The sequence below is a fragment of the Mustela nigripes genome, chromosome X (genome assembly GCF_022355385.1).
Source record: "Mustela nigripes isolate SB6536 chromosome X, MUSNIG.SB6536, whole genome shotgun sequence".
Classification (NCBI taxonomy): Eukaryota; Metazoa; Chordata; class Mammalia; order Carnivora; family Mustelidae; genus Mustela; species Mustela nigripes.
The window spans coordinates 40,598,216-40,625,515 of NC_081575.1; the positions used below are offsets into that span (position 1 = coordinate 40,598,216).

Genomic DNA, 27,300 nt, shown 5'->3' on the forward strand with positions numbered 1-27,300 from the left:
ATACATGATCATTATGAGTGCTCAGCTGATTATAAAGGAATGTGTGGCTGAGAGTACTAGCTATCCATCACAATCCAATCTCCCATTTTTCCATAGAATCTGGACACATATACGCTGTTACACTCTATTTTGCAGACTTTTTTATAAATAGGTGTGGCCATAAGTCCAAGATCCTCCAACACAATGTGGATGAAGTGATGTATGCACATTCTAGGCCTTACAAGCCAATAAAATCTACCACAATTGTTTCTCCATGCTCTCTCCTGACTCCTGTGAGGGTAATGGCAATGAAAGAGCACCTTGGAAGCCATGTTTTGAAGATGACAGGGCCTGCTGTCAGCAAAATCCCTGAATAATTTCATAAAGGAGAGCTGCCTACTGACTTAAATACTTGCTCTTCTCTATTTATTCCTTTGAGGAAACTTCTATTGTGTTTAAGCTATTATCTCTTTGAAATTATTTTTGTTAGCAATCTAGCATCCCTAATTAATACAGTGTGCTCCTAAAGGATTTTTTTCAATGATTTCCCCCACTACCTACAAAAAAATTCAAACTCCTGACCTATCCCAATCTACCTTATTGATTTTTTTCTCTACTTTGCTTCATTCACCCTACATTTCTACTAAACAAAACATGGTTCTATATATAATCCATGTTTACCTCCCTGTGTTTTTTTTATAATGATCCCTTTACCTAGAACATTCTTTCATTCCAGCTCCATACATCCAAAATTCACCAATTAGCAAGACCTAAAAAAGCGACCTCTTCCCTGGGGCCTTTTCTGATTCCTCCAGATGAAAATAATTTATCCCTATTATAAATCTTAATAGAACTTCACGTTTCTTTAATTTTGCCCACTTGTTTATTTGCCAAAGAGTATGTTTTAATACTTACTCATCTGTAAGTTTCAAGGGCAGGCTCCTTATATGATTCATCTTTATAGTCTTAAGCACTTAGTACAGTACCTTTTTTTTTTTAAGATTATTTACTTATTTATTTGACAGATCACAAGTAGGCAGAGAGGCAGGCAGAGGGGGGGGGAAGCGGGCTCCCCACTGAGCAGAGAGCTCAATGCGGGGCTCGATCCCAGGACCCTGGGATCATGATCTGAGCCCAAGGCAGAGGCTTTAACCCACTGAGCCACCCAGGCACCCCGGCGCAGTATCTTTTACTGAGCAGAAATTCAATAAATATTTGTTAAATGTAAAAGAAAAATGAAGTAATATCAATTCTCTTAAGTATTCCCACTACCATCCTACTTAGATTAATAATACCTCCCATCGATCTCAGGCTTCTCTGTCCTTCTTATCACAATTTTCAAATTAATGGAGCTCTATTTAATGTGATTTTACGATTGGAACATACACACAGATGGGTTTATAATGAAGTCATACCTGGCAGTATCCAATTTTAGGATTCCTGTATGCATAAGCAGTAAGCACCCGCCTCAGAGCAGATATGCCAGTGTCACTCTGAAAGGCTGGGTGTTCAGGCAGGGAGCGACGCAAATCACGTTCAATTTCTTCAGTAGCCAAGTTGCAGGTCCCTAAGGACTGCTCAACCACTTCAGCATAATAGCCAGGATTAGCAGCCATGTCATTAACAGCACCTGTATAGATGATTGCATTAACATACAAAAGAAGAAGAATGTAATAAACCTACTCTTTGCATATATACATAAAGAATTGGATTACTTTAAATTTAGCTTTGTACTCAAGTGATGTCCTAGTACAAACAAAAGAAAAGGCATCACTAGAATCTATAACACTGGGATACCAATTTTATCCAATAGAATTTTCACGAACTGTTTTTTCCCATTTAAGTTTCCTTTGAAGGTAGAGATAGAGATACCCCCAATTAGCTGTATCTTGCCTAATAAACTAATTTGCTCAAATAATAGATTTGTGGATACACAGGTAAATACACAGAACTACCTTATTCTTTTTGACTAATCTGAATTCATATTGAATGAGACTTTATTCTAGCCATCCTTATAATTATTTTTACTTAGTGTATAACTTCTAGAAGGGGCATAGCTAATGTCTATTAATAAAGTGAATATATGTAATACCTGAAAAAAGCATCCAGAGCTCTCCTCTTAAGGTCTCTGGAATCCCTCTTACAACCAGGTCTCGAGTCTTTTTGGTCCGAAACATGCTAACACCACGCCCACATTCTGTAAATAGAATGTTCCATGACTGTTCCTTCATCTTTTCTTTCAACTGTAACAAAAAATCAACCAAAGAAACATGGTGAGAAATTAACTTCTTTCAAACAATCTGAAAACTCTCTTCACTGTGAAACAATACTTATGGAAATCAAGAACACAGAAAATCAAAATCAGTATTCACAGAGGGGTCAAACACTGGACCACTCGTCACAACTGTTCTGAATCCATATGAGCATAACAGCTTTAATTTGCTATTTTAATTCTTATCCAAACTCACATAAAAATGGGAAAAGCATCAATACTTCAGCAATAAAGCTCTGAATCATCATTATCCCCCAATCACCTTGATTTTAGGATTATTGACAACCTATGCAAATAAAACCTAATGTTCAATTTTCATTAATTCTTGATAACAGCCCTTTTGTTTTTTTATTTGTTTTTTTTTTCTGTAATAGCCCTTTTGTGTAATGGAATGAAAGAAGTCACACAATAGTACCTGCTAGAAAACGTTTTCAAGCACCAAAAGAAGTTTTCAGTTGTGATACCTTCTAATCTGCTCTAAGATTTTTATTTTTGATCAACTGTTTCAGTCCATAGATTCAAGTATTTTGTTTTCCTACCATTTTGGAATTAAGAGTCTCCAAATTCTGAGGGTGAAATACTGTCATTAAGGCTTCGGTGTTCACAGTTTTACTGCATTCTCTCTGACATGTCAAAGATTGTACCTCAGTATTATCAGATGGATCTGTAGAATCAGAGCTAATAGAAACCTGAAAAAGATAAAATGTAAATTGTCCCAAATGTATGCTTAAAAATTTCTGCAAGAAGAAAATGTACTAATGCTTTATGTGTCATTTATAAACCACAATCTACATAATAAAGATTAAAGCAATGTCTCACATTGTTTTTCTATCAAAACCAGAGATGTCAACAAATCAACATCTGGACTCATATGCATACTCAGGACTTCAGTGAACCCACTCCCTTACAAAAACAACAAAATACTGGCAAAAGATTTTAAAAGTACCAGTTCAGAACACTGGAAATTTACCAAAGGCACAGAACGAACTGAAAAAACATCGATAACAACTGAAACTAATGAAGCGCAGTAGGAACACCAGATTCCGTGAAGTTTTGTCTTGAGGCTAGTAGTGTCATCATCCCTCCCTCCCAAGCTCAGAGGTGTGGTAGCCATGAAAGCCTGCGTTAACACAGCCAATGGATCTTTCGGAGCTTCATTAAATTCCCCCTCCCCAAGAACAAACAGTATTTTGGCCCAAACAAACAGCTCCCTAGAAAATCTCCATTCCAGAGTGGCGTTATCATTTGATTTGATTCAGAGCTCAGGTCTAGGAAAAAATCCTCATTCCCCAGGGCCTTTGAGAAAGCCAGGGTAATCAGCTGATAACATCACAGCCTCCGAAGGCTATGATTTCAGTTTGGAGCAAACAAGAGTCTGGCTAAAAATCTAAAAGGAAGATCTGGATAACTAGGTAAACTCAGAGAACTTTGAAAGATTGTAAAGTATTCTTGAGGATCTAGATGTATGTATGCATGTACAGGGGTGTGAAACTGCCCAGGAAAGAAATGGGACATTGGAAGGCCCCAGTCACTCAATTCTGGCTGATTTTGAAGGTAAGTAAGCAATGAAACCTAGGCTGGATTTATAAACTGCATGAAGTTTGAGATATAACTTCACGTAAAAATTCCCCTGGTAAAAAGTAGAAACTTAATGGTTCAAGGCATCTATAAGGAGCTCTTCTGATCCATCACTGGCTGACCACCAATTTATACTGACTCATGGGGGTAATCCATAAAAGCCAGGTTTAAAAATAAAAATAAGAACTATTAAAAAAAAAAAGCAACCAACAGAAAATGGCTTTGAGAGGGCCCAGCTCCTGGATTTTGTAAACTAAGAATGTAAAGTAGCTATTGTAAATATATTAAAAGAATGAAAGGAAATGATGTTTTAAAAAATAAAAGACCAAGTTAAAAAGTGGGCAAAAAATCTGAATAGAGACCTCACCAAAGAAGATATAAAGATGACAAATAATCATATAAAAATGCTCAATATTATATCATTGAGGAAATGCAAATTAAAAAAAAAACAATGAAATACTATTGGCTATTATAATGGTTAAAATCCAAAACACTGACAATAACAAGTACTTGTGGCTGAGGATATGGAAAAAGAACTCTCATTAATTACTGGTGGAAATGTAAATGGTACATCCACTTTGGAAGATCATTTGGCAGTTTCTTAGAAAGCAAAACATAGCCCTACCATATGAATCAGGAATTGTGCTCCTAGGTATATAACCAAGTAGTTGAAAACGTATGTCTACATGAAAATCTGCATGTGAATGTTTATAGCAGCTTTATTCACAGTTGCCAAAAATTGAAGGCAAATAAGGTGTCAAGAGGTGAATGGATAAACACGGTGGTATATCCAGATAATGAAATATTTTTCAGCAATAAAAAATAGACTATTAACAAAACATAAAGAAAAAGAAAATTTGAACTTACTAATAACATGTAAGGGCACTGAATCTGTAATCCAAAACCTCCCACCAGAGAAAAACCCTGGACCAGATGGCTTCATGGGTGAATTCTATCAAACATTTAAAGAAGAATGAATGCCAATCCTTCTCAAATTCTTCCAAAAAAGTGAAGGGGATGGGAACACTCCCAGACTAATTTTACAAGGCCTGCATGCCCTTGATATTAAAGCCAAATAAGAACACTACAAGAAATTATAAGCCAAAATCTCAATGAGTACAGAGGCAAAAATTCTCAACATACTAGCAGATCAAATTCAACAGCACATTACAAGGATCATATACCATAATCAAGGAGAACTTATTCCTGGGAAGCAAAAATAGTTCAACATACACAAATCAATAAATGTGATATACCACATGAATAGGATAAAGGATAAAAATCATCTGATCATACCCATAGATGCAGAAAAAACATTTGACAAAATTCAATATCCTCTCATGATTAAAAACTCTCAACAAAGTGGGTATAAAAGAAATATAACTCAATATAATAAAGGACATATATGGCAAGCCCACAGCTAACATACTCCAAGGTAAAAGGTTGAAATCTTTTCCTATGAGATCAGGAACAAGATATAGTTGCCTAGTCTCACCACTCCCATTCAACATAGTACTACAGGTTCTAGCTAGAGCCATCAGACAAGATAAAGAAATAAAATATGTCCAAATAGTAAAGGAAGAAGTAAAATTGTCCCTTCTGACTAAAATGATTTTGTCTACAGAAAACCCTGAAGACTCTACCGAAAAACTACTACAACTGATCAATGAATTCAGTTAAGTTGCCGAACACAAAATCAATGTACAGAAATCTGCTTCATTCCTATACACTAACAATGAAGCAGCAGAAAGTGAAATTAACAAAACAATTTCATTTACAACTGCAACAAAAACAATAAAGTAGGAATAAACTTAACCAAATAGGTGAAAGACCTGTACTCTGAAAACTATAAAACGCTGATCAAAGAAATTCAAGACAACACCAAAAAATGGAAAGATATTCCAGGCTTATGGGTTGGAAGAAAAAATATTGTTAAAATGTCTTTTTTACCCAAAGCAATCTACACATTTAATGCAATCCTTATAAAAATTCCAATAGCATTTTTTACAGAATTAGAACAAACAATCCTAAAATGTGTATGGAACCACAAAAGACTTCAAAAAGCCAAAGCAATTTTGGAAAAACAAAACCGAAAGTATCATAATTCTAGATTCCAAGTGATATTACTAAGTGGTAGTAATTAAGACAGCATGGTACTGGTATAGACACACAGATCAATGGAATTTAATGGAAAACGCAGACATAAACCCACAATTATAGAGTCAATTAATCTTCAACAATAGAGGAATGAATATCCAATGAGAAAAAGTCTCTTCAAAAAATGGTGGGAAAACGGGGCGGCCCCATGCAAAAGAATGAAACTGGACCACTTTCTTACACCATACACAAAAATAAACTTAAAATGGATTAAAGATCTAAATGTGAGACCTGAATCCATAAAAAATAATTGAAGAGAGTATAGCAGTAATATCTCTCACATCAGCTGTAGCAACATTTTTGTAGATATGTCTCCTGAGGAGAGGGAAACAAAAGCAAAAATAAACTATTGGGACTGCATCAAAATAAAAATTTTCTGCACAGTGAAGGAAACAATAAACAAAACTAAACGGCAACCTACTGAATGGCAGAAGATCTTTGCAAATGACATATCTGACAAAGGGTTAGTATCCAAAATATATATAGAACTAAAACAACTCAATACCCACAAAACAAACAATGCAACTTAAAAATAGGCAGAAGACATGAACAGACATTTCTCCAAAGACATCCAGATGGCCAACAGACACATGATAAGATGCTCAACTTCAGTCATCATCAGGGAAACGCAAATCAAAACTATAATGAGATATCAGATACCTCACACGTGTTAGAATGGTTAAAATCAACAACACAAGATACAGTGTTGGCAAGGATGTTCAGGAAAAAGACACCCTCTTGCATTGTTGGTGGGAATACAAACTAGAGCAGCCACTCTGGAAAACAGTATAGAAGTTCCTCAAAAAGTTAAAAATACAACTATCCTACTGTCCAGTAATCACACTACTGGCTATTTACACAAAAAATACAAAACCGCTAATTCAAATGGATACAGGCACCTCTATATATATTGCAGCATTATTTATAATAGCCAAACTATAGAAGCAGCCCAAGTGTCCATGAATAGGTACATGGATAAAGAAGGTATATAAATATTATATATGTAATATTTCACTATATGAAATATTATTATATGAATCATTATATAAGTATGTTATATATACTACATATGAATATATGTATTGTGTATGAATATATGTATATGTGAATAATATGAAATATTTCATATAATGAAATATTAAATATACATTATACATAATATATAAAATATTATATAATGAAGTATGCAAAATATATATAATGAAATATTATTTAGCCATAAAAATGAATGAAACCTTGCCATTTGCAACAACATGGATAGAGCTAGAAAGCATAATGAGGAGCAAAGTAAGTCAGCCAGAGAAAGACAAATACCACATGATCTCACTCATAATGTGAAATTTAGGGAAAAAACAAATAAGCAAAGGAAAAAAGGAAAGAGAGAGACAAACCAAAAAACAGACTCTTGGCAACAGAGAACAAATTGATGGTTACCAGAGAGGAGGTATATGGTAGATGGGGCAAATAGGAAACGAGGATTAAAGAATACACTTAAAAAAACATTTCCTAGCAAACCAGTATACCGACTGGTATTTTGTAAATACTCTTACTAAAACCTCTAAAAATGGGTAAGAGAAACCAGAAAACCTTAGAACTCTGACATACATCTGAAAAGATGATAAACTCATTTTGAAACAAAATCCTTTCTTTACCATTGATCATACCTAACTACTAGAGACACCTGAGAGTTTTGAGGGGAAATGCCAGTTCTTTGGGTATAAGAGACACAGATAGATTGAAGGAGAAAGAAAGAAAAGCAGAGCATTAAATCTAACACAGGGAATGAATCTGGAGTGGAACAGGACAGGAAAAAAGTGATATAACCAAGAATATGGAAGCACTGTGAGAGAAACTACCAGGACTACAGGTTTTTTACCGTGTCCTCAATATCAAACTAAGGAATATCTTGGGCACACACCTGAGGAGTATGAAAGATTATAAAGTTGGGGCATGAAAATTCGTGATGGTTAACTTGATTCTGGTTCTGGAACTGAGACATATATTTTTTAATTACATGTTTTTATTGTTTTTCTATTATCAAAGAAAAAGCTAGTCTTATCAATACTGCACTGTAACTGACTTAGCTTAATATTTTTAGTTTCTACTCTGGAGAGGTAAAAGCCACTGTAATCCTATCTAAATAAAATAACACAGCCAGTAAAGCCAATGTTGATTTTTTCCTTTGAATTCCTAATTAAAACACAATAGTTATAATGTGATAAGTTTTATCAATCTATTAAAACATGAGTTTCCTAGGCACTGAAAATGAAAATTAATTTGAATTGAAAGTATCTACATTTCCATAGAGGACTCACTAAACATCAAAATCAGTCTCTTAACCACCCTTTGCCAAGATTTGCCTTCTTCAATATTTTACTAGTAAATAGCTTTGCCACTATTTTGCTGTGAGCTATATTATGTAAGTAAGGCTAAGCTACTCGATATTAAATAAAAGATATTTAGACTGGTTTAAAATTGCTGTCTCTCTACAGCAGTCAGAGGAGAGTCTTTTTAAGGCCTTACTGAATTCCCAAATAGTCTGGAGTTATTAAAAGCCATATTACATGAAAGTATAAGATGTATATAACTGAAATACTGCAGATATATAGTTAAGAAAGATCAGATGATAATAATTTTTAAAATATAGTTCCTAAAGAAGGATAAAGTTCCTAATTCTCACTTCTGCTTTAAAAAGTGACTTAGAGAATGTAATTTCTTTGGTTTTAGTCTTTAAAAAAATAAACCTAAGCATGAATAGAAAAAGTACTCTGAGTTCCTTTGGAAAGAATGGAGCACATGAAAGAATTTTTTTTGGAAAAAAAATGATTTGATTGCTATATAATTACCTCTGTGCTAATATCGTGATACTGACTTGAAGCTGCCCCACACTTGAGTCTGAGTTTTGTCACCAGCTGCTCAAAATCTTTAACTTCACTGAAGCGAAAAGCTGTTTTTCCTTTGATGCTAATGATGACAGATTTGCTGGAATCATTTGGCTTATCTATAGCTAAGACCTGGGGGGTGAAAACATAAATGAATCACATTCTCCCTTGTTGCTAACGCTTTCAGGCAAAATATGTTTTAGCTTAATCTTTTGTGGCTAAGGCTTTGATCCATAGTATGACTTATTAAGAAATAGACTTTGGGTACTAGCTGCACCAATGACACAAGTAAACTCAGTGAAAGTTATTAAATTCTCAAGAAAAACGCTTAATTAACATGTAGCCTTAAAAAATGACAAGATAAATGTAAAAATTCAGCGCTATAATGTTGACAATCCATTTCTAACCTACATAAAAGCTATCAATTATATTCTTTTTGACTCTCTCTCTCTCTCTCTCTCTCTATATATATATATATACGCATATACATATAGTCTTTTTGACTATATGTCAATAATCTAAGTATTTATGTCACAAATGTCTGGCCGATCATGTTCCATTTCGAGTCATCCTGAACCCTTATCTGATTTGTAAATTTTTAATTTTTTTCTATTCTCACTTTTAATGAAAGCTATAATGCTCTTATCCTAGTATTCTTATCCTAAAGAATAATACTGAACTTAAAAAATGAATATTGGGGCACCTGGATGGCTTAGTTGGTTAAGCATTTGACTCTTGATTTTGGCTCAGGTCATCATCTCAGGGTTGCGAGATCAAGCCCTGCATTGGGCTCACACTGAGTGTGGAGCCTGCTTGAGATTCTCTCTCTCTCTGCCCCTCCTTCCTCCCTACCAACCTGCTTGTTTGTGTTCTCTGTCTCAGAAAAAAAATTCTTTAAAAATTACTAAAATGGTGGTGCATATAGAGTTTTCAATAATTTACAGTTAAGTGATATTTTATTCTTTGAAAGGTAGCATGTTCAAACTAAAATTGCTATGTAACCAAATTTGTATTACCTCTCGTAATGGAATGATTACACTATGTTGATTGCCATCCTGGCTAGCAAAGCAGATATAGTTTTCTGAGATACACATTTTTCCATGAGTATTAAAATGGCTGAATGGTACCCATAAGAAACACTCATGTACTTCTTTCAAAGTCTCTTCTTTGGGGATCCTAAAAAAAGCACTGAACTGCTCACTGTGGGCTCGAATTTCCAAACCTCTGCAGAAAAGAAAAAAGAGGGTTCAAATAATGACTTCTAAAGAGCACATATGCCCATATTGATTAATTGAAATGTACTTTAAAGCAGAAAGATTACATACTACATGCTATGTTTTTCAACAAATTATGTAATGGAAGAAACACATGGATTCATAACAAATACATTTTCTTTGTTCCCTTTTCAAATTTTGTTTTATTACTAAATACAATGCACAAAAGTTAGAGATGATGTAGGACTTTAAACCATCTGTTAAGGAGTGATTTGCTGGAAGATTTTTGCTATATTATTGTACATTCATAATATGTGAATATAGTTAAAACCAGTATTAGCAAACAACTTTTATATGTGGTTATCAGATAATCAAGAGTCACCCAGTTTAAACAAAATAAAAATGAAAAATAAAAAAAGGAAGAGAAAAATTAAAAACGAAAATTTACAGGATCAAAATTTAGACAAGAAGAAAAATATATAAAAATAGTATTAAAATTAAGTGAAACAAACATTTAAATGAAAGTTTAAAGAAATCCACACTAGCAACAAAATTAAAAGCATTGCTTGCACAGTATTGGGCACCGGATAGGTGTCAAGAAATAAAGATGACTTGTTAACTGATATATAAATATATGAATAAAAACCAATTACTTAAAATAGTATAATTTTTCTAGAGGCAGTAAACACTTGTGTTAAGCAGCAATGCCATCTGGGGTAGTAAGTAAATTATGCAAGTTCTAACTCAAAGCAAACATAGTTAAAACCAAATTCATCCTTCCAGCATATATTATTTGAATATGTGTTATTTCATCATGTCTTTCAAAAGAATTCTGATTAGCAAAAAACCACATTAATTTTACCTCACTTAAGTTATAATTTGGTGGGTTAGTATTATTTTAAAAGCAGAGGACTGCTTATATAAATGAAAAGATGTCCATGATATATTATTTTAAGGTGGGGAGAAAAGGAGACTGTGCAATAATATGTGATGTTTAGTTCCAATAATGTTTTTTGCAAATACTTTTTAATTAATGCATTAAAAAGCCTGGAAGGATATACTACCAAACGTAACCATTGCTAATGTGTTTCTATACTATTTAAGTTATAGAAGAAATACATATTTGTAAATAAAGGTAATAAAAGGTAATAAAGGTAATAAAGATACTCAATTTTAGAAAAAAGTCATTTGTAGGCTAAGTCTAAATAAGTTATTGTTCTTTTTAACTTACTAGTAAGAAGGATTTAGATATATATGATTTTCAATAGGCTCTCTTAAAAATACACATAGACAAAAGAGGATTTCCTATGTCATTTAAATACAGATTTGGTAATGAATGACTCATTGATAGATGGCTTTTTAAAGGATATTCTAAGGGAAATAAAATGGCTAAAAAGTTTATGTTTCTGGTGGCCAATCAAGGAACAAACTACAAAAACGAAGGCTCAACTATAATATAACATAAACTGAATTCCTAATCCTCACAGAGTTCTATTTATAAATGATGCACACTGGGACCTTTAAAAAATTCACCTTGCTGATCTATTTTCCAGAAAAGCAGACACACTCACAAAGAAGTCCTTATATATACATATTTTAGAAAATGGTTAGAAATAGGCAAATAGAACAACTATATCCAGTTAGGATTATGTAGTAATCACACAACCCTCTAGGTCACTTGTTCTGGTCTATCCATAGGACTGCAACTTGGGTTCCTCTTAGTTTCTCATACAGTCTATAGCCTCATGCTCCTTGCCAGAAGAATCTGTATTCACTAGCTATTTCTAGATCCTCTCTTCTCTCCCTCTCCTTTGGCATGCTTATTTCAGTCAACTGTTCTGAGTGTTGAGCAGTATGAAAGGGCTCTGGTCAGTTTCAGCAAACCAAATATAGTGGCAAAAAGCTATCAGAGATACTTCTCATGCAGGCATTAATAATGATTAACATTTATCTAGTGTTTTATATTTTACAAAGTGTTCTCACATATTACATTGTTCATTCCTCATAAGTGCTCTGTGAGGTAGAAATGATTCATGAGGATACTTAGGTCCTGAGAGATAATGACTTGTCCAAGTGTTGTTATACTCTTATTATAAAGCCCATGCTCCACTGACTCCACTAACTTGCCTCTTCATAAAAAATTATGCGGTCTAGGGGCACCTGGGTGGTTCAGTTGGTTAAGTGGCCAACTCTCGATTTCAGCTCAGGTCATGATCTCAGGGTTGGGAGAGTAAGCCCCAAGTCAGGCTCTGCACTCAGTATGGAGCCTGCTTGTCCCTCTCCCTGCCCCTTCTCCCCATACATAAATAAAATCTTTAAAAAAAATGATGCTGTCTATGAATTATGTTTAAAAGTAAACAATACATTTTAAAATATCAGATCTGAAACTGTTCAGACTACTCATAGAGAAATGTATACTAACCATGCATATAAAAATCTCTATATTTCTAAAAGCACTCCAGGGCAAATCCTATTGGGATTTTGATAAATAATTTTCAATCCTAACTTCTACCACTTCATAAGATTAAACTTTATGGAGGGAATACTATTTGTGAAATGCATATGTTTAAACTAAATAAATACCCCACACATCAATGATTAAGTCCAAAGAAAGATTATCATATAACATAGAACAGTTAACTTTTAATGATAATCAATGTTATGATTCTTTGGTAAAACAATACTTAAAAAGTGTTAATCAAGCTTTGAATACCTCTTGGTGATTTGTAGAGGATCATCAAGGATTGGGTCATTAGCAAAAGTTTCCTTATCAAAAAGTCTCTTTATAGCATAGTTTGCCAGCTGTTCCATAAGAAGGTATGTTTCATTAATATGCAAAAACATTGAAAAGTAGTGATTCTCCCCTTGGGAACACACATGAATACTCTCTGTTAGTATAACATTTGAAGTCTTTTCAAGTTTTGAGACTGCATCCCAGGAGATAATGAGTTTTACTGCAAAAAAGAATTATAAGCAGATATGATTAAGTTTTTCAATATTGATTAATGTTTATCAATGAGGTCTTTTAAAATAGTTAACCACTTGAAAAATGCTATGAACAACTAAAATACTTTAGACTTCAAGGTTAGTTAAAATTCTGAAGCATAAACATGAACATAACAATAGTTGATGATTCTAGGAACAGATACAATTTTTTAAAAAATTATTCTGATTTTTTTAAAAGATTTTATTTATTTATTTATTTGACAGAAAGAAATCACAAGTAGACGGAGAGGCAGGCAGAAAGAGAGAGAGAGGGAAGCAGGCTCCCTGCTGAGTAGAGAGCCCGATGCGGGACTTGATCTCAGGACCCTGAGATCATGACCTGAGCTGAAGGCAGCGGTTTAACCCACTGAGCCACCCGGGCGCCCCAATTATTCTGATTTTATATTTGAATCTGTTACTTTACATATTTGCATAATCACTGTTGTAAAAGCTATATGTATGCTCTTAACATTACTGTCTGATTCTTCTTTACAACGGTGGGCCATTAGATACTATGGTTACTATCTTATACTGTATTTCTAAAACAAGGATTAAAACATGAATTGCAGAGAGTCGAGAGTTTAGAACAAGACAAAGAAAGGAACTATATGCCAGGTCACCATCATTATTTAATATTCATTCACTTCTCACAATATGCAAGGCATTCTATATATACTTTCAGTAGCTCCTATGTTAAGGATTCTTTCTCTAGATGAAGTGAACTTTTTAATGTACAGTTTAATTACTCTTAATATCAATCCTATTGCTTTATATACAATCTAACAATACTACAGAGTTGACAGGTCAGTCAGCAAATTCAAAGTCATGATAAGCAACAGAAACCACTTACTTTCTGATCCCAACAGAAAAGAATAGAAGCTCAGAAAGTTGGTGCTAAGATAGAGCCAACCCTGACAAGGAACCCGTCCTTTCCAATAACTGCATGAGTAATAGGTCACTAACTTCTCCTGCTCTGGTAAACCAAAACATTTTTCAAATTTCAAAAGGGCTTCTCGAAATTTCTCAGGATCATCTTCTTTTGCAAAAGAATGTTTTCCCTCTTCAGCAATCAATCCCTAAAGGAGGTAAAATATTTTTTTAAAAAATTAATTATTACTTACTAATAAAAACACATTTTATGTATTTAAAAAGTTCACTAAATACAACTGTGTATGTAAACGCTTCTCTTAGAACAGAGGTGAGAAAATTTTCTTTAATTAGGTAATTGGTTTTTTTCTAATGCCTCACAAGGAGCTACTACAAATATGGGTGCTAATTTCTTTTTTTTTTTTGGTGCCAAAACTCAGGATCGAACCTGCGAAATATTTTTTGAGTGAAGGATTCATCCAAACTCCAAATTCAAGAAATACTGAAATGAAAATATCCCTAAGAGCACTCACAAGGGCACCAAAAACTAATTACTGACTTTGTAATTTCCTTTAGCACTGATTCTGACATTCCTATGTGTATTTCTGCCAATCCTGAAAGGTGTCAGTAAAACAATGACCTTTCCCACATGGCCTTTGATCCTAAAATAAGAGGTTCAAAGATTTTTGTATTCCACCTACAAAATATATCCATCACTTACTCTTATCTTTCCTTGTACAAAATTAGTAATATCTTCATTTGAATCAAACACAGATAAGGTCTTCATGATATTTTGTTCCAACCAATCCCAATGTTTGGTTATTTCCTCTCTGTTGGCTCCTGATTAATAATGAAAGAGAATAAAAGATTCAAGGGAAACTCCACAACAAAACTGCTCTTGATATTTACAAGTTCAGTTTAAAAAGAAATAAAATTATATTTGCTTGTTTTCAGAAATGATGATCATAAAAGAATAAATATATTAATTACATTTATTCTCCTCTTCATCTGTATATGTAGGGATAAATACTACTTTTTATTATAAACAAAAGACTTAAATATTTAATGAAAGGGGAAAAAAGTAAACAAAACTCATGAGAAAAGATATAAAATTCTGAAAACAAGATGCCAGTAACTGGTGCCTACAGCAACCAATACTTTTTAAGAGAATATACAGTTTGCCAGAACATAAATAAATAATTTAATCCATAGCCTTCAAAAAGTACAGTCAGTATTGTCCCTATAATCTGTGTGACTGCAAACAGCATCCACATCACAATACTATGTACACTGTGTAAAAAATATGGATTTCAACTGTGGCAACTCTACTTATCTTAGAAGGTGAAGCTTTTGTTCAGTCACCCTTTTCATTAAAAGCCCTAGTTAACCTAAAGAAGTTTCATCAAAGAGGTTAGAAACCCTATAGCAAGTAAATCCACGTGACTGCCAGATCAGTGTTAGGTAGGTAGCTTGTCAAGGGTCAAATATTACAGTTAGCTCTGGGTTGCTTTGGCTTAAACAACATAACATGTTTAAGATCTTAAGGCATTTAAGATCTCCCCAGCATTGTAGATTATAAAAGATCTTTAAGATCTTTTTACCTTTAAGATATCCTTTAATAAGGGGCACCTAAGTGGCTCAGTGGGTTAAACCTCTGCCTTCGGCTCAGGTCATGATCTCAGGATCCTGGAATCGAGCCCCACATCCGGCTCTCTGCTCAGCAGGGAGCCTGCTTCCCCATCTCTCTCTCTCTCTGCCTGCCTCTCTGCCTGCCTCTCTGCCTACTTGCGATCTCTTTCTCTGTCAAATAAATTAATAAAATCTTAAAAAAAAGAGAGAGAAAAAAAAAGATATCCTTTAATAAGATACCTTTAAAATCTCCCCAGCACTGTGGATTATAAAAATCTCATTCAAAAGGAACATCTTGGCTCCTTGGTATGTTTTATGATACATGGAAGTGATACATTAACTGAAACTGCAGAACTGCCTATTTTTTATACTCCAGTTAGAAACTGTATTCATGTTACTAATGTCACAATACCAAGTCTAATAACTATCTTTAATGAATCACAAATAAAAGTCATGGGAAAATTTTAAGCCTTTATTTTGGTTCTTTAGGTATAAGGAAGTTGGTAATTATTATATTTCTTCAAGTTGGTAATTATTGTATTTCTGCATCATGTTATATTGGGGGAATAAGTTATGTAATAGTCCTTCTTCTTTAAAGTAGAATGGATATTTTTCCCTGAATAATTTCTACCAACCAGATTTAGATGAGGTTACAAATGTCTCATAATGTCAGCAGGCATAATGTCATCTTCATTTAGTTTAAAGGTTTTTGTTTGTTTATTTTTTATTTGACAGATGGAGATCACAAGTAGGCAGAGAGGCAAGCAGAGAGAGAGGAAGGGAAACAGGTTCCCCGCTGAGCAGAGAGCCCGATGTGGGACTCGATCCCCGGACCCTGGAATCATGACCTGAGTAGAAGGCAGAGGCTTTAACCCACTGAGCCACCCAGGTGCCCCATGGTCTTCATTTAGTTTAAATGACATTCAATTTAAGAAAGCCAAAAGAAAACACTCACTGGCAATGCTTAAATAAATATATAGGGAGATGCAAAAGATAAGCCCCATCTTTAAAAATTCATGGTATGCTGTATGTTCACACATATGAACTATCCAGGAATTTACATGCTTTTTTTTTTTAAAGCGTATCTATCTACTTGAGAAGAGAGGGGGAGATGAAAGAAAGAGAAAAATGCAGTCTTTCAACATGAAAAAGGCCAGAAATCCAGGATTTTAATTTAAACCAACATTATAATGGCATCATAAGAGAAATAAACTGTCATTGTGGGTTTTTAAAAAAATTTTGAGTTGTTTTATTAGGAAGAACATCCTAATTCATTTTCTTTCTACTATGTATATAAATGTAGATCTGAAGTACATCAGCATAAATGAGAATGTAGCATTACCAGTAAAACATCTCTTTTATTTCAAGGATATAATGCCTTGTGTGAGAAAGTAGATGTGTAACTAAAAATGTTTCAATTTTTCAGACTTATACTTTCTTAGGGGACAATCTTTAGTTTTGGGCTTGATTCTCCTAATCTGAGTTATTACAGATGAAATGTGAGGATTTCTCATCTTCTCAGCGGTTGGGTGAAGCAGATGTAAGTTGAAGAAAGGAATCCTATAGCAGTAGTGCTGACCAAAATTTGCTGGAATACATGCTTCAGGTCCCTCACACTAATGGATTTTTAAAAAAAAAATTGTAATAATCTGTAATCCTTCTTTCCTGAACAATTAGATATCTGGCTATTCTCTTAATGTAGAGTTACATATTTAACTCCTTTCTAAATCAAAACTGGGGAGTATAAATACATGTAAATATTCAATTTCTTAGTATGCTTATTTGTTTGGATTATACATTTTAAAAATTGTACTCACCACATGCAATTGACAGGTAAACTTGAGAATCTGGTGTCTGGTGTAGGATGCGAAATGGAGCAACTTTAGCAGTAGAATCTAAAACTGAATCAAGAGTCCCAACTAGGAGTCCTGTTGTAATAAAGAGACCGCTAAAATAAAGATTTTACAAAACATAAAGCCAGTATCACTTCATCTAAAAACTCATGGATTAATCTTTTTAAAAATTTCTAGCCCAGAGTTTTCCTTATAAAGATTTTCTTAAAGAAAAAATATCTTCAGACCAATACGAGTAATCCTTGAGAAAATTATCTTTCAATTAAAAAAAAAAAGTCAGGTTCAATTGTATGAATATCACTGTATATTTACAGCACTTATATATATCCTTTATAAGGTTGTATATATAGCAGAAAAGAATGTAGATTCTTGTACCAGAGATTTCCTGGGTTTGAATACTGGCTCTGTCACCTGTGCCAAATCGAACCAGCTGTACTTACTTTTTCTTCATCTTCATTTGTAATACAGGGGGTTAAAATAGACCTTACCACAAAGGGTTGTTGTAAAGAGGAAATGAGCTATTATTACATATGAAAATTAGAAAAATGTTTACCATATAGTAAAGCACTCATTGTTAACAAATACTATAATTATATAAGAAAATCTTGGGTATTCAAACAAGGTAAAACCTTGACTAACTAAAATGTATAAGAAGGGGATTTTCTTTTTAACAATTCTCAATTCCTCAATTCAGAATTCAAGGCTTTTGATCAATTAGTTCCAATGCATCATCGGATTATATCTCCTACTCTTCCCTAGAAAAAAGTTTGGTGCTTTAATAATCAACTAATTTAATTTCTTTGTTAAGAGTCTTTGCTAAGCAATTTTCTTTTTACCTATGCATGCTAATGTAAGTCTTCTAGTTCAGTCCATAACCCAAATTCTACATTTTCCTCAAGACCTACTTCCCACATAAAATCTTTTGTGGCAATCCCAAGCAATAATACCTTCTCTTTTTCCTGATTACTTTGAACACTTAAAATCTATACCATACAACCTAGCATTTTGATTATTAGGCTAGTTATTAAAACTATTTCTAAATGTTTCACGTATATGAATCTAGACTCCTTATCTAGATTATTAGTTCTCAGAGGACAATAATCATGTCTCCTACTTCTGGGTGTGTACTCCATCTACCTTTCAACATGTTGCTAGGCACAACAGGAGCAAAATTTCAATGGGATGACTGAAATATATAAAACTACCTTCCCTTGATTGATTGAGTGTTGGTGTTGTTTTATAAGGCATTTCTCTTTAATTTAGCATAGAGATTTGAGAAAAAATTTAAACCAATTACAAAATAGGCTTTTGGCTATTTTCCTATTCCTATCTTTACTCACTTAAAAGGAATTAAGATTACAAGCAAGCTTTGAATGAGAATATAGGTAGGTTGGCAGATGTGTGGTAGAAAGTTATAATGAGCATTGAGGGAGGTGGTAAATTAGAACATTAGGTGGTAGAATAGAGATACAAAGAGAAATCTGGCTCAGATGAAAGGAAAGGTTAAGAGTGTAAATGTAAGAAATCAGTAAAAAATAAAATCAGGGGTCACAAATGCAGCCTAATATCAATTAGCAATCTGACAGAGAGTTTCATGGATTTTTTTTAAAAGATTTTACTTATTTATTTGACAGACAGAGATCACAGGTAGGCAGAGAGGCAGGCAGAGAGAGAGGGAGGGAAGCAGGCTCCCTCAATCCCAGGATCCTGGGATCATGACCTGAGCCAAAGGCAGAGGCTTTAACCCACTGAGCCACCAGGCACCCCTGACAGAGGGTTTTGATAGTGGAGTAAAGTATCAAGATTTTGGCAATGGCAACATGTACAGATTACAGAGAAAAAAAGTGATCTGATATGAAAAATGTTCTGGTATGAGTGGAAGAATTTAAGAAACAGAAATAAGAAAATCCAGACAACATTATTAAAGAGTAGGTGCTGGGGAAGAGAGAATGGGAATGAGGAGGAGAGACAGAGGAGGTGATTATATTTCATCTAATAATCATGGAATTCCTGGAGGGTTTAGAGAAAAAAGAAAAAAATAATTCTATCACTTTCAGCATGAAAAAGAGACTGTGAGAAATTGGATTTGGCTAAAAGATGAAGGATAAAGAAAGAAAAGTAGAAGCTAAACATTGCAGATAGCCTCTTCAGATCAATGTGATTGAAATTATTCAGGAAATGCAAAAAAAAAGGAGACTGTTCTCAGTTTGAAGACCAGAAAGGGAAAATATTCAGAAGAAAGATAAAAGAATAGAAAGAAGAACCAAAAAAGGTAACTCTCCTCAAAATCAAGTGTATGAATGTCTGTGTATATAAATATACATATAAAAACTTGACAACATTGTCAAAATAAAGGAATTATAACTTTAAATAAAAGCACTTATTATCAAACTTAACACCCAAAGAACAAATAATCCAATCAAGAAATGGGCAGAGGACAAGAACAGACATTTTTGCAAAGAAGACATCCAGATGGCCAACAGACACATGAAAAAGGGCTCCCCATCACTTGACATCAGGGAAATACAAATCAAAACCACGATGAGATACCACCTCACACCAGTCAGAATGGCTAAAATTAGCAAGTCAGGAAATGACAGATGCTGGCAAGGATGCAGAGAAAGGGGAAACCTCCTACACTGTTGGTGGGAATGCAAGCTGCTGCAGCCACTCTGGAAAACAGCATGGAGGTTCCTCAAAAAGTTGAAAATAGAACTACCCTATGACCCAGCAATTGCACTACTGGGTATTTACCCTAAAGATACAAATGCAGTGATCTGAAGGGGCACGTGCACCTGAATGTCTATAGCAGCAATGTCCACAATAGCCAAACTATAGAAAGAACCTGATGTCCATCTACAGATGAATGGATAAAGAAGTGGTATATATATATATATATACACACACATACATACAATGGAATACTATGCAGCCATCAAAAGAAATGAAATATTGCCATTTGTGATGATGTGGATGGAACTAGAGGGTATTATGTTTGGCAAAATAAGTCAATCAGAGAAAGACAACTATCATATGATCTCCCTGATATGAGGAAGTTGAGATGCAACGTGGGGGTTTGGGGGGTAGGAAAAGAATAAATGAAACAAGATGGGATCAGAAGAGAGACAAACCATAAGAGACTCTTAATCTCACAAAACAAACTGAGGGTTGCTGGGGGTAGTGGGGTAGGGAGAGGGTGGTGGGGTTATGGACATTGGGGAAAGTGTGTGTTATGGTGAGTGCTGTGAAGTGTGTAAACCTGGCGGTTCACAGACCTGTACCCCTGGGGCTAATAATACATTATGTTAATTAATTTTTTTTTAAAGCACTTATTAGGGGCACCTGGGTGGCTCAGTGGGTTAAAGCCTCTGCCTTCAGCTCAGGTCATGATCCCAGGGTCCTGGGATCGAACCCCGCGTCGGGCTCTCTGCTGGTCAGGAAGCCTGCTTCCCTTCCTCTCTCTGCCTGCCTCTCTGCTTACTTGTGGTCTCTGTCTGTCAAATATATAAATAAAAATATTTTTTAAAAAAGCACTTATTAAACAGCATTGTTTTAGCTGCTGGAATTGCCTCCCAAGAATTTAAATTCTAAAAATTTCAAAAAATTTTTTCAAATTTATAAGGAAAATCACTTATTTTGCCTTTACCACATTTTATTTTAAGATTTCATTTATTTATTTTTGCAAGAGAGAGAGAGAGCACAAGCAGGGGGAGAGTCAGAGAGAGCGGGAGAAGCAGATTCCCTGCTGAGCAGGGAGCCCCAGGTGAGACTTGATTTCAAGACTCTGAGATCTGAGATCATGACCTATGCTAAAAGCAGACACTTAACTGAGCCACCCAGGCACCACTGGCCTTACCACATTTTAAGTAAAACTAGCTTAAATTCTATTGCCTTACTTACATACACTAGAAAAATAGTATTAGAACAGGAGAAAGAGCAAAATGGTTAAAAAAAAAGTATGCCTCAGCTGGAAAATAATGGTGGGAGAGTGGATGTGTGAGGAGGCAGAAAAGAAAGGAGAGGCCATGGATAATCATTCCTGAGTAATGTAATAATAACAATTAGTTCTATGCTAGAAAGTTGTGAGACTGGGGACAACGTAGTCAAAATCACTGACAAGAAAGGTCATTTTCTCCCACCACCAGCAGCAGAAATGTGTTCACAAGATTATAAGTGCCTTACACTATGTAGAAAGGAAATTGTTCAGTTTTTGTAAGTACATTAAATCAGCCAGTTAGTTTAATGCTATTCGACAAATAATTTGGAACCTAGTGCTAGAATATATTTCCAGTCATTTGGGGAACTCTTCTAGCTCATTAAGCTATAATCATCATCAAGTCCTTGCAAGTCAATCAGGAATTAATATGTGCCAATGTCTGGGTTGTAAAAGTACAAGAAAATAAGCAGTAAACTTTGGGTTGCTTTTCTACGTACATAGAGGTTTATTATCTGACAGCCTGGGCATCCAAGGTCATCAATCAGCTTATACATGGGAGTTTCTGTAGCTATAGTAAATTGAGAAGAGAATAGACACTGTCATTATTATGACAGAACAAGAGATTAAAAATTATAAAGAAGTTCAAATCATCCTTTGAATGTCTACATTGAGTAAGGTACCAATGCTCTAGAGCCTGGTAATGTCTATGGAGTTTTTGGTAGCATCCAGCCATACAAATAACACCAAGCCTCTTAAGGATATATACCATCACAATACTGTTTATTGAATGGCATAGGAAGATCACAAAAAAGCAAGGTTCCACCATTTTTTTAAAATAGGCTATTTGCAGGTAATGATTATTGCTCATGAACCAATTCTTTTTAGCTATATAGAGATAAAGCACAACTGAGCTGAAAAATACCCTAACAGGTCATGTAGTCCAACCTCTAGCATATTCTATAGTATCTCTGATTAAAAAGCCTGGCTTATTCCTTTAGAACTCCAGAAAGTTTACTTTTCCCTAGGTAGACTATTGCTTTGGTGGGATTTTCTATTAATTGGAAAGTCCCTAAACACTACATCAAAAACTTATGGTGTACTATATGCTGGCTAACTAAACACAATAAAAAATTGGAAAGTCCTTTCTAAAATATGAAAGGATTTACATATCCAAATGTTATAGTCAAGGCTAGCTTCATGGGCTTGTGACCTGTCCAAAGGGCTCCATGCTCAGAAAGGCCCCTGCTTAGTTTAATTCTCTGCTGTCTATGTCTTGAAATTCTCAATTTTTGAACAAAGATTTCTGAATTTTCATTTTGCACTGGGCCCCACAAATAAGGTAGGTGATCCTAGTTATAGTGGTTATCTCTAGGCAGAGGGATGATGGGTGATCATTATTTTTTAATACCTATACACATTGTTGCAAACTTTTACAATGAACATTTTTTATCTTTAAGATAAAAAAATAAAGCTACTTTTTACACATTTTTTAAATAAGAAAAAAGAAAGTTTTTCTTAGAATAAATAAAATGCTATTTCCTGGGTAGCATTTGGGACCATGCAAAACATACTCTCTATTGAACACGATGGGTCTTCAAATATTATGATTATTTTATAATTATTCTGTCTTCCTTGCTTATTCTTCTCTTCTCCTAACTTAAAATATTCCTAGTTTTTTTCATTTGTTTGTTGTATGAGATTGTCTGGTATGTGAGATTTTTCTTCTATCATTCTCTTAACATACCTATTTGTCAAAGTCTCTTATAAAATGTGGCATTCAAATCTGAATGTCAGATATGGTCTGAATAAAGGCAGGTTTTTTATATTGTGGGCTCCAAGTTTCTATTAATGTAGTCTAAGATCATACTACCTTTTTAAGCCATTATATCACATTACATGTGATAAGCCATTACATCACATTATATTAAACCTGTTATTGACTAATCTACTTCAATCTATTTCACAAATACAAGTACCAACCCAGGTATTCTCTGTCCTGTACAGTTGATTTCAAAAAAAACCAAAAAAAACAAAAACAAACAAAAAAAAAACACCTAAATGCAGTTTACACTTACCCATGTTGAATTTTATCCCACTGATGTCAACTGAGCATTCTAACTTGCCCAGGTATTTCTGAATCTTGATTTTATTTTCTATGACAGTGATTCTCAACTGAAACTTCAAATTTGAATCATTTGGAATTTTTGAAACTATTCAAGCTCAAGTTTCAAAACTACTAAAGCCCAGACATTCTAATTTAATTTATTTGGGATATGGTCTGGGTGTTCTGTTTTTTTCCCTTAGCTCTGTATTATTAAATTTTTCAAATGTAAAAAAAATAGAGGAAATAATATATTGACACTTATTTGTGCCCATCACCTAACTTCAATAATTATGAACATTTCATCTATCTTCTGTCATTTATCCCTCCTCGGGTCATTTAGTTTGTTTTAAAAGGCTCTCAGTTGAATATAAGATGCAGTCAGTGTTGAGATAACTGATCTATGGTGTTAATTGTCATTTTCAATTCTTTTAAAAGATCTTATTTATTTATTTGACAGAAAGAGACACAGCAAAAGACAGAACACAAGCAGGAGGAGTGGGAGAGTGAGAAGCAGGTTTCCTGCAGAGCAGGGGATCATGACCTGAGCTAAAGGCAGATGCTTAATGACTGAGCCACCCAGGCACCCTATCCCTTTTAAGTTTTAGACATTTGCAAACTTGATAAAATTTTTTTAATTGTTTAGATTGTTTATTTTTTTTATTATGTTCAGTTAGCCAACATATAGTCTATCCTTAGTTTTGGGGATAGTGTTCAATGATTCATTAGTTGTGCATAAAATTTTTTAAAAGATTTCTTTGTTTATTTTGGGGGAGAGAGAGAAAGAGAAAGAGATAGCAAGTGGGGGGAGGGGCGGACAGAGAGAGAATCCTGAAGCAGACTCTCCACTGAGCGTTTTGGGGGACACGGAGGCTAAATCCCAGGACCCCAAGATCATGACCTGAGCTCAAATCAAGAGCCAGCCACTGGACCAAATGAGCCACCCAGGTGCCCCAAACATTTCTTTTTTGTATTACGTCAATGATAATGACAAACAGGTAGGATCCCAAGAGATGAGTGTTGGAGAGACTGTTAAAACAGCCACAGCTTGAAGATGGTTCTCATTATCTATGTACTAATTTCAGACACTTCAGTTTGACAAGTGTCTCTTTCTGCTTGCAAACTAGATTGAGGGCACTGTGTAAGGCAACACTGCTCTAGTTGCAGAAGAGTCATTTAAATGAACTTCTAAATTACTACCAAGATTTTATTTCAATTCTACATAAAACGTGTGATTATAAATCTTGGCCATAGAAATGACTGCTAGAACTTTATAGTGGATTCTATATCTTGTCATAAATTGCCATGTTTTCAAAGTCAAACAACTATACCTTTACTGAATTTTTTATAATCTCAACTTCATTAAATGTTAATGAACAAACTAATTAGTAAACTGCCAACACACTTAGTAGAAAATGCATTCCAAGAAGAGAAATTAGTGTTCTCAGTGGAGGTTATGGGTATAGTTCGTTCTACTGCTTTTGCTACCAGAACTAAGCCCTTAAAACAGGACTGTGAATGCTTATTTTAGAATAATCCAATAGCCACAGTTGGCATTTTCAAAGCTGCCAACTTTACACTAAGAGCTTTGGAAAACAGTTAATAAAAATAACTCTTCTTTGTCTTGTTTTCCCTCTCCCTGCATTCTTTTAAAGACATTTACTTGAAAACTAGATATACAAATGATACAGCACTTTAAATAAACATTACTTAGAGGATCTAAAGCTGACCCTAATCTTGGTTAGTATAAAACGAGAGGACAATTAATACAATGATTAAAAAAAATCAACAAATGTGATCGTTTTAAAACTTCACTTCTTTACACTGGAGCAAGGGAGGAAAAAAAAAAACAAGACCATCTAGACTGGAGTTGAAAGAACAGTGGGGACAAAAAAACAACAAAGGTTTAATTCTCAAGTACCTTTAATTCTCTATCTCAGGTTTTCCTATTCTGTAGATGAGGGCATTCCTTTTAACAACCTTTTCTAGTTGCTCAGGGCATTATTTCTTGAGTCTTATATTTCCATCCACAAATAAATCAATCTGGAATATTTGCTGTGTTCCCAATGACTGCCATTTTCTTTCTTTTTTTTGCTTTTATGCTATCATATAATTTGTCCTGCTTAGAGTGTTCTCATTTCTCTCTATCATACCACATCCCAGATTTTATTAGTTTCCATATTTGGCTGATTTAATTCAAAAACAAACAGAAACTGCTTTTTGACAAAATGCTTTTCAGATGTCAGGTTGGAATACTGCCACCAGAATACCACCTATTGTTATTAATCACTGCTTTTAGGAATCCTTGTATTATTTAACAGGACATCTGATAAGCATACTTCACACCAGAACTGGCCTTGGAAAATTGTGTTGGGGGTTTCAAATAACCCTCATTCATGACTTTAAGTCACCAAAATCAGGCAGATATCATTACTGACTACCCCAGTAATTACGTATTTGCTGGTTTACTTGGTTATTATCTGTCCCACTAAATTATGAATTCTGTGAAGGGAGAATTTCTGTTTTATTCACTATATTTGTATACCCAATACTCAGGACAGTAACTAGCTACTACTCCATTTTTCTGTTTCTCTTCACAGCAAAATTCCTAGAAAGAATTATATATATTCACTCTGCCTCCAAGTATCCACTTGGCTTCATATGCTCTAGTCCCTCTGGTCTCTGCTATTAGGTCATCTTGAAGAGGTCTTCCTAGACCAAATTTATCTAAAATACCAACCTCCTCCCCTATCACTATAGCTTATTTTATATTTCTTCATATGGCTTATTACCACCAGCCATGTATTGTTTATTTGCCTCCCTCAACTAGAATGTTAGCCCCATGAGAATAAGGATTTTGTTTTGCTCACTTGCTATTATCTCGAGCACCTAAAACAGTGCTTGTTTTTAGAAAGCACTTGGTAAGTATCTGTTAAATGAATGTATCCTCTACAACCACCTATGGAATTTACTCTTATCTTTTGTGCTTATATAGCAGCAGCAAAAGGTGGAAAACTGGGCAGATTTTCTAAGGTAAATGTAATATAAAATACATGTCATAGTTGTACTCCAACAGGGTAAACATTATACTGCCATTTATTTTATTATTGGTTTTTATTTTATTTATTTATTATTTATTTATTTAATTTTATTTATTTATTATTAGTTTTGGGCAGCTTACTTTACATCCATAGTCCTTCCACAACTGCAACTGTCCACGAGAAGCATGGGTTTTCACCAGCTGAATCATTTCTATTCAAGTATGTTTTGAAAACTATAACTAATGTGACTCAAGTTATATGTATTCTTCAATATCACTCAGTAAGACAAGTGGTGCTTTTATCTGTAGAAGTACTGTTGGAGAATTTCCACGTTTTGGCCAATCATAGATCAAAATGAAATGTTGCTGTGATATTTTATTCTACTACATGTATATCATTCTGGTTATAAATAATAAATGCATAATCACTATTATACCAAAATTATTGAATAACTATCAGTGTTTTACTTTCATAGTGGAATCGTTGCAGATTGAACATATTCAATGTTAGTACTCCAAATCAATTTCTGTATACAACATGGTAAAAGTAAATACAGGGAAAATAATATAAATATAGATGCTCCTTTGGCCCTACAGAAAATGGCACTCCATTAGTGGATAAATGAATATCAGATGTTTATATAGTTGCTCACAAGTTTTAAAACTCATTTGACTCTCAGAACAGTGCTGTAAGGTAGGGAAGACAAGTTTTGTTCCCATTTTACAGATGAGGAAACAAAGCCTTTATAAAACAATTACAGGTCAATAGAGACATAAAAATATTAAAGAATAAGGGAAAACAAAGG

General features: G+C 34.2%; 1 protein-coding gene across 1 annotated transcript in view; it reads right to left on the minus strand.

Annotated features, from left to right (window-relative positions):
- The window catches only part of TBC1D8B (TBC1 domain family member 8B), a 56,041-nt gene that overhangs the window by 22,222 nt on the left and 6,519 nt on the right, over window positions 1–27,300 (minus strand). Inside the window, exons 2-10 of the mRNA XM_059385376.1 lie at window positions 17,381–17,491; window positions 14,656–14,774; window positions 13,918–14,143; window positions 12,796–13,036; window positions 9,885–10,092; window positions 8,833–9,000; window positions 2,791–2,940; window positions 2,072–2,222; window positions 1,395–1,609 (exon numbers count right to left, since the gene is read on the minus strand). Of these exons, the coding sequence (XP_059241359.1) occupies window positions 1,395–1,609; window positions 2,072–2,222; window positions 2,791–2,940; window positions 8,833–9,000; window positions 9,885–10,092; window positions 12,796–13,036; window positions 13,918–14,143; window positions 14,656–14,774; window positions 17,381–17,491 (1,589 nt within the window). The remainder of the gene's footprint in view (window positions 1–1,394; window positions 1,610–2,071; window positions 2,223–2,790; window positions 2,941–8,832; window positions 9,001–9,884; window positions 10,093–12,795; window positions 13,037–13,917; window positions 14,144–14,655; window positions 14,775–17,380; window positions 17,492–27,300) is intronic.